An 8,495-nucleotide genomic window follows, 5' to 3' on the forward strand; every position below is an offset into this window, starting at 1 on the left:
TACGAGGAGCAGATGCGGCGGGAGGAGGAGCGGCGGCGTGCGGAGCACGAGCAGGTAACCTGGCGAGAGCGGGGCTACTGCAGATTCCTCCTCCTCTAATCAGAGATTTTCCTGTAAACACTCAGATTTTTTGCTACTTGAGAGCAAATTGCTTAATTGTTAACACTGCGTGTGTCGCTTTCCACTGCCGTCGTTTATTTCCGTGTGGATCCACTTGCTGGCCCGCAGGTGTGGAGACACTTGATGCAGGCTTTTCTCACCGGCTTGTTCCTGGGGTGGAGTTTTGTGATGGTCACAGTTAACGTTTGCCATTTGCCAGTGGTTTTCACTCTTTTCCCTCAGATGTCCCTTGTAGCCTGGGAGACAACCTGGGCTCTTTGGGCAGGGACAGAGGGTGCCCTGGCAGACTGATGGATGCCAGCTCTGGGGTGGGGTGGATGTGGGTGCCCACCTCATTCTCATTCCTCTTGGGAAATACTGGCTCTTTTTACCTTCTCTCTCTTTTTCCTTTGATCCTTGCTGCCCATGCCTCCAGGAATACATCAGGCGACAGTTAGAGGAGGAGCAGAGACAGTTAGAGATCCTGCAGCAGCAGTTGTTGCAGGAGCAAGCACTACTTCTGGTAAATGGGAGGCCCCGGCCACGCTTGCCGCTTTCTGCCCATGTCTCGTCCGCATGTACATCCATGTCCCCCGAGTGCCTCCTGCCATGCCGAGATGTGGGAGACACTGCTGTCACCACCGGACCCAGAGCCTCCTGTCCCACTCCGCAGCCATGAGCATGCCTTGATTCCCCCGCCACCGCTTCAGGCTGGGTCCCCTCGCGGTGCACAGCTTTCTCGTTCCATCCCTTCCGCGGCGCTGGCATGCTTGTACCTTCCTGAGAGGAGCAATCCTCTTTGTCGCTGTGTACTTTTGAAGGGTGCAGCATGTTGGCATGTGGTTGAGCTGTTGTGTGTGTGCACCCAGCAAACCCTCCCTGCCACGTGGGTTTTCTGAGTGGAGGCTTTTTTTTAATTTCCTTGCAGGTACACTGTGTGTTCCCTCTGTGCTGTTTGCATTCTAGATGTCCTCTTTTTTATTTAATTTGAGTCACCCTTTTTAATGCTGGTAGCTGTTATTCTCACTGCATTTTCTTTTAATCCACAGGGATTATTCTTTTTTGCTCTTGCTATTAGTTTTATTTAGGGAAAAGGAAAACCCTCACACAAGCCCTCACCTTTTAAAAAGGCCCTTTTGCAATGATTTACTCATTAAACCTCATAGAGCTATACGGATCCAGAAAGATCACACAGTTGGCTCTGCTGCGCTGCCCTTTCCCCGAACAATGAATTGGTCCTACAGAGAAGTTGGCTTCAGTTGTGTTTTGCTTGACCTGGTGATGTTTGGCACCTCATTGGATTAATCCTTTGCTCTTCCCATCCAGAAAATTCTGGGCAAAGTCACTGGTAACTCCTAAGCAGACATCAGCCCTTGGGGGTCTCGCAGGGTTTCCCCAATGAGACAGCGCTGGCACTCCCCATTCCCAGCAGCTGACTCTGTCTTCCCAACTGTCTCTCGTCCTGGATATTTCAAAGCTCAGTCCCCAAAATCTTTCAAATCAAGGAGCTTTGTCAGAAAACAGCCCTTCAGATACTCAGGCCCCATTTTCCACCCAAACAGATAGGTCTGCAGGTTGCAGCTCTGCGGTCACAGGCTGGCCGGGCACCCGTGTCACTGTGTTCTCTTCTGGGTAGGAGTATAAGCGCAAGCAGCTGGAGGAGCAGCGGCAAGCAGAGAGGCTGCAGAGGCAGCTCCAGCAGGAGCGGGACTACCTGGTCTCCCTGCAGCAACAGCAGCAGCAGCAGCGGCAGGACCAGAGGCCAGCAGAGAAGAAACCCCTCTACCATTACAAAGAAGGGATAAATGCCAGCGAGAAACCAGCATGGGCCAAGGAGGTAGGCGACAGCGAGGAGCCTGGTGCTGCTTGTCTGCATCCTGGTCTCCCTGCAGCAACAGCAGCAGCAGCAGCGGCAGGACCAGAGGCCAGCAGAGAAGAAACCCCTCTACCATTACAAAGAAGGGATAAATGCCAGCGAGAAACCAGCATGGGCCAAGGAGGTAGGCGACAGCGAGGAGCCTGGTGCTGCTTGTCTGCATCCGCAGGGCTGGGCACGTGGTTTGGTCCAAAATCCATACAGCAAATTGTGCTCTGCTGGGTCGTCCTGCAGCAGATGCCGTTAGCTGTGCTGGAAACACTCCCAGTTCGATGCTGCCCGTACGTTCATGCAAGCAAAGTCAATGGAGGAAGGAGGTTTTTCCCATGAGGGCATGCACGGAAGGAGGGTGGATCCCTCCTGGAGGGAGGGGTTCAGCCATAGCTGGGGACTTGGGGACATTCCAGGAGCTCCTGATGCTCCTTCCTGGCATGTCCACAAGTCTGCTGGGGGTCAGGGGCGAATGCAGAGGGTGGTTATAGCGGGGTTCCTTGCTGAGTGCTAATTCAGTTCCCCACAGTCAGACAGGGACCAGACAGTTTTTGCTCCCGTGCTCAGGGCTGTATCTTTGGGGTTGCTCTTTCCTGGTTTTGAGGAAGACAAGCCACATGGCCGACTTTCTTTCCTCTCCAGCAAAAAGAGGGTATTGTTGTAACGGTTGTGAGATCTTGAATATTAATTATTGCCTGGCTGAATAGTTTTGAACAGATGAAGACGAGCATTGTCGGCAGTGTGGTTTCAGATCCTGTACAAACTCTTTTGCTGTAATCTCTTTGTGGTGGCTCCAGTAAGACCGGTGCCCACTCTCACTACTATTTTTTCTGAAGTTCTTTGTGCTTAGTTGGTTTAGTTTTGTAACCCTGCTGCTGGGCAGAAAGATCTTTTAATAACTCGCCTATTCTTCTTCCTAAGCAGGATCACTGCTCTGCTGCCAGATGTCTGGCACCCTTTATTCCTGGCAGAGATGCGATGTGCATCCAACACGTAGCTGTCTCCTAGTCTTTCCTCTTGACAGCCCTGAGCTGCATCCACAACACCTGCAAGCATCAGATGCTCAAGAATTCAACCAGCCATCCATTGTTAAGCAAAGGCCAATGATACAAACAGTTCTTAGCCTTTCTAAACCATCATAGAGACAGATGTGGGTGACAAAAGCTCTTTTCGCCTCTTCATACTCTCTTGGGTTTCTCCTTCATTTCCTTCTGATTTAATCTTCAGAATCTTGCAGTAGCAATGAGCCAGATGATGTATTTTAATGGAGTCGCAGCATCGTCCTCCAGCCCTTCCAGTGGAAGAAGAGGTTTGGTAAGTGGGTCTGCAGATGAGACATCTATTCCAGATGCGCTCAGCCATCTCTGACAGGAGAGACTTTCACCTGGGTGGTGCTTCTGTGGCTGTGTGCAGAACGGGGCCTCTTTTGTCCATCTGCAGAAGTGCTGAGAGTTGCTAGCAGACAGGAAACAGGGAGAAAACTCTGCCTTTCATTGCTTGCTTTTAAATAAGTCCTCTAGAACGTTGCTGAAGTTCCTCTGGCGCTGTCTTCAAAACTGTGACAAAGATATATAAAAGGGATCTTATTCTTTATCTGGGGTGAAGGACGAAAGCACTGGATTTAACTTTCCATTTCAGACACCAAGGCTCATTTCTTCTGTTCCGTGGGGGAGGCGTCTGGTTTTGATCCTGTCACTGGAAGGAGGGCATTGGGAACTGCACAGTGTGAATGAGAGCAGCGGAATGTGGCCTTACACCCCTTGCTGAAATCACAGGGGAAGATGAGGTTCCCTGTTGTTGCGGAACGTCTCCACCTTCCACCAGTTAGCTCTCCAAGCCATTTATTCTTCACCCGTGTCACTCTGGTTTCTGATAAAATGCTTGAAGCAGCACCCGTGGCTTTTTTCTGACCTTGGGAGGAGCAGTTTGTACTGCCTTGACACAACGCCTTGGGGAACTTCCCAAAAGTACTCCTCTTGCTTCCATCCCCTGGTTTAGCTACTGCATAGTCCCACTTTCAGCACAGTTCAGCTGCTTCGGTGCATATATTGAAGTACCATCTTGTCGGCTATGTAGACAGACCTGCGCTGATGCTTGATCAGCCTGCCATGGTTCTTGCTGTAGTTCAGCCGTTTCCATGCCTAACCCATGCATGCTGATTTAACAGACATACTGGGATTTGGTTTTCCTTTGGGAACAAGGAAAAGACAAGTCTGGTGCTCAGCCTACAGTTTCTGGAAGCTGTGCAGAGTTTATTGGGATATTTCCTGAGGATTTTGCATGATATCTCATACAGTCCTTTTTATGCTCTTTGATCTCAAGTCTCCTCTCTCAGGATCCTCGTCACCACAGCGGAGCTCTCCTCATGCTGTGTCCCTCTCTGCTTTTCATACCTCTCCTTTAAGCACGTCTTTTCGCACCTCACTTGTCTTCACGTGGTGACTCCCAGACCCTGCAGATGTGGGGTTGTGTCCCCTTGTTAAAGGACTGGCCTGTTGGTGAAGGCAAAGCTCTGGGTTAGGAACCAGGGTGTACTGCATCTTCCATAGCTTCCGCAGAGCACAGTCAAGGGCTTCTCTCTTTTATGCCAAACAAAACTGTCTGATCAAAGTCATAGAATGGTTTGGGTTGGAAGGGACCTTAAAGATCATCTAGTTCCAAGCCACCTGCCAGGGGCGGGGACACCTGTCACTAGACCAGGCTGCTCAAAGCCCCGTCCAACAAGCATGGATGCACATCCCTGTTTGACGTCCTCATCTTGTGTCCCCACATGCTTCTATTCATCTTCTTGTGACTGAAGGGTTATCCACTGGAAGTCAACTTGTGCTGTAGCTTGAGTGCTCTTCCAGACCTGCCCTCTTCACCCAGGCGCATCTCTTCTTATAATCAAGGACTAACTGGGGCTTTTTTGGGGCTCTGATGATCCAGCGAGGGCATACTAAGTAGTAGTAGCGTTATTAGCAGCTCTCTCCATTACTGACTTTTCTATTATGGACCAGTGTTTGCCAGTCAAAGTGATGCAGATAGCCAGGTCTAACTTCTTGGTGGTCAACTGAAGGACGGCTTTGAGCAGGTATATGCCACGCATGACCATGCATAAAGGAGGGGACAGGTTTGATTGGATGTTTTCCATGCCATGGCCAGCCTCTGCAGTGCTCCCCCGCAGCTCAGAGCTTCCCAGGAGCTTGGCTGTGCATCATGAGCCGTGCTGTTCTCTGCAGGAGCCAATGTGCACGTCAGGTCCTCCTTCAGTCCCTGTGGCTTTTATCCTTCTCTCACTTTGATGTCTTGAAACATCAGTAATCTTCCACTGGGACCTGCACAGAAGCTGTGAAGGATGTTTCCCATTTGAGTTTGGTTAGAGCTGGCTTGATCCAGAGCAATGATGAACTCCTGCAGGGTTTTCCTGCTTTTCACCCTCTCTGCTTACTGGTGGAGTCAGTGAAACTCCACAAAGTACAGACAGAGAGTCCCCAAGTCATCCTCTGCTGTGCTGGTGCAGCAAAGTGCTAGCGAGGAGCTGCTGGCAGTGGGAGACCAAGCCCTGTTCTCCTTCCCCGTTTCATCACGCCTTCATCATTTCATCTTGCCTTCTCTTCCACACAAGCCTTGAAGTCCTCTGTAATTAGCAGCATATTATGGCTTGGCAGCATGCCGGAGAGTGCCTGCAAGCAGCCGGAGGACTTGGCGGTGGCACTGTCTCTGTCTGCTGTCCTTCATGCCAAGGCTTGGCTGATGAGGAGATGTACTGGACCAGGCCTGCGACCCAGCACTCATGCTGCTGCTTCATTGTTCAGAGGGAGTTCTTCTTCCCATTCTTGCATCCACTCCTGTGGGGATCGCTGAACCGAGCTCTGCGTGGCCTCTGCTGGTGGATGGGCAGTGTCTGGGGAGGTTGTGATGACCTCTTAGGACACAGCAGTGGCCCAGTTGGTCCCTCATGAACTGGAAAGGAAAGAGTCTGTAACACAGATTCCTAATACCTAAATTTTACTCTGACTCCTGCTCAGTATCTGAAAGAGGAAAAAATTCATTTTTATTAATCTAGCGTCCCTCTTGTTTTCATGAGCACTTAGTTACTTAAAGAAGAGCTGTGGCTCTTTCCAAGCGAGCCTGTTTTAAACACTGCCTTTAACGTGGCACTGTACATCACGGAATCAAGCCATGCTGAGAGTATTTAACATGTTAACAACACATAAATGAAACACATCAGATCTCGAGGTATCAAAAATCCCGCGTAGCATATGCTGCGTGAATATCAGTGTCTAACTGCAGGAGCACCCAGATCCCACGTCTGGCTTAGCTGAAATCACTCTATTTCGATCAAGGGTGATGGAAAGCGGTGGGCTTTGGGGTTATTTCTCCATCACTAATAGAGGTTTTTCCCTTCCGTACCTGACAAGGTGCCAGACTCACCGAATCTAGATCAAAGCCTGCCATTTCCAGGCTACAGTGGTCATGCTTTTATTCAGATCAAACAAAAACACTCCTCGTGGTGTTTATAGCAGTGAAGGAAATGGGTCCTCTTGCTTAGAGATAATTTGAAAAGAAGCAAGAGCTTCTCAGGAGTCATCTTCTAGAAACACCTCTCTTGTGGCATGTTGCCTTTTCTTTATTTTTCCATTTCATATTCAGGAATTAATTGTGTCCATAAATACAAACAGTCCTTTCGGTGCCTTTTAAAAAGGCATTTATTACACTGGGTGCAATATTATAGTATTATATGGTATCTACTGGGTGACTTGATTTCCGTGATCATACAGTATATATGATGTACCTAAAGAGAAAAGAGCTTCCTCTCTCTCTCTCTCTCTATGTATATATATGCATAACTTGGGTTTCAATGGGAAACGGCTTATTATGGGGCGTTCACCCGCTCTCCCCTCTTGCCGCAGGTGGAGGAGCGTTCCCGGCTCAATCGCCAGAGCTCGCCAGCCATGCCCCATAAGGTGGCCAACAGGATTTCTGACCCCAACCTGCCTCCTCGGTCGGAGTCGTTCAGCATTAGCGGTGTGCAGCCGGCCCGGACCCCACCCCTGCTCCGACCTGTGGACCCACAGGTAATGGTGCTTCCCCCGGCAGGCTCACGTACGGAGCCAGGATGCTGGGGGTGCTGGTAAGGTATCGAGAAAAAGAGACGATCAAAGGGAAATTGTGACTTGCTCCCTGGTATCTCACCCTTAAGCATATTAGTGAGTAAAAGCAGCATCTACATTCATGAGTGGATCCTTCTTGTCACCTCCATATGTTAGAAACATCACGCTGGTTTATACCTTCCTTTGAAGCATCACATACTAGTTACTGCCAGAAACAAGCGGGGGGACCGAGAGGAACCGCTGGTCTGGTCCAGTGCGGCAGTTGCTCTGTTCCTCTTTGGACCTGGTTTATGTGAAGGACTAAAACCACAGCACCTGGTACAGAAGATCCAGGATGCTTTGGTGCTGAGGATCATCAGCGAGAGGTTTTGCTTTCTTTGACGCTTAATTCAAGGTTTTGGGTTTTGCTTTTTTTTCCATTGAGTTGACATCAGTCACAAACACATCTGGAGAGGGCATAGATCACCATGACCATCACAGAGGAGGGGCATCGTTAGTTTAGAAGTTCCTCCCAGCCACAAAGTCTGTAAGACTCTGCCACAAAAGCTGTAGGAGTGCTGTCGGTGCTGGCTCTGGTCCAGCCCCGGCACTGCTCCCGCAGATCCGCAGGCTCCAGCAGGGATTCCAGAGGGAAGTTCAAAGCCTTTGCTCCATGTTCAGATGGGCTTTTTATGGGAAAATGGGCCAATTAAGTGCCATCCACGTGTGGTACGTGCACCTTTAGGACAGCAGTATAATGCCAGCTGTAAATGCAGGAAAGCCCTTAAACATATGTCCCTTTTTTGCCCGATGTAATGGTCTATGTATGTTGGGAGGCAGGTAAAACCCCACTTCACTGTCATCTGATTGACCACATGTTTTTCAGTGACCTTTTTGGCGACCTGTATCATCAACAGCCACAAAGACTTTCGTTTGGCAACCCAAATACTAATGAAAAAGCTGCTTGAAAGCCATAGACCCATGTAACTGTATGCGTGCATGCACACGGACACACGGTATGTGTGTACGGAGACACGCATGTAGAAGCATCGAGTAAAAGCTGCAGCCCCGCTGTATCAAAGAAGTGCAGCTTTGCAGGTCCTGGGAGGACTTCGTGCATTTCCCAGATTTCCCAAAACGGATGTCTGAAGTCCTTTTCACTACAATCTGATCCAGGGAACAGGGGCTACACAGACCCATAGAAACTCATGCCTCAAGATTTTTTTTTTAAGCCATCTATGCCTCAGAATTCCTGACTATTTTTTTAATCAATTATTGTTTATTATCGTTTTCTTTTTTTTTTTTCCATTGTTAACAGGGAAAATCCATGCCAAACCTCATTAGCACAACCTTAGAGGTGCAGGCGTAAGAGCTGGGGCGGGCACAGTGCGTGTGGGAGCTGGCAGGAGGGAGGAGCCTGCCCCCGCTCCCGGGGCGGTACCCACGGCGCGAGC

General features: G+C 49.7%; 1 protein-coding gene across 1 annotated transcript in view; it reads left to right on the forward strand.

Annotated features, from left to right (window-relative positions):
• Nucleotides 1–6: 6 nt before the first annotated feature.
• TNIK (TRAF2 and NCK interacting kinase) overlaps nucleotides 7–8,495 on the forward strand; it is a gene marked incomplete at its 5' end in the record, with an annotated part of 38,986 nt that continues 30,497 nt past the window's right edge. The window contains 4 exons of the mRNA XM_010137909.1: nucleotides 7–54; nucleotides 536–622; nucleotides 1,736–1,936; nucleotides 6,862–7,026. Of these exons, the coding sequence (XP_010136211.1) occupies nucleotides 7–54; nucleotides 536–622; nucleotides 1,736–1,936; nucleotides 6,862–7,026 (501 nt within the window). The remainder of the gene's footprint in view (nucleotides 55–535; nucleotides 623–1,735; nucleotides 1,937–6,861; nucleotides 7,027–8,495) is intronic.

This window comes from Buceros rhinoceros, unplaced genomic scaffold (genome assembly GCF_000710305.1).
Source record: "Buceros rhinoceros silvestris isolate BGI_N320 unplaced genomic scaffold, ASM71030v1 scaffold1270, whole genome shotgun sequence".
In the NCBI taxonomy this organism is placed as follows: Eukaryota; Metazoa; Chordata; class Aves; order Bucerotiformes; family Bucerotidae; genus Buceros; species Buceros rhinoceros.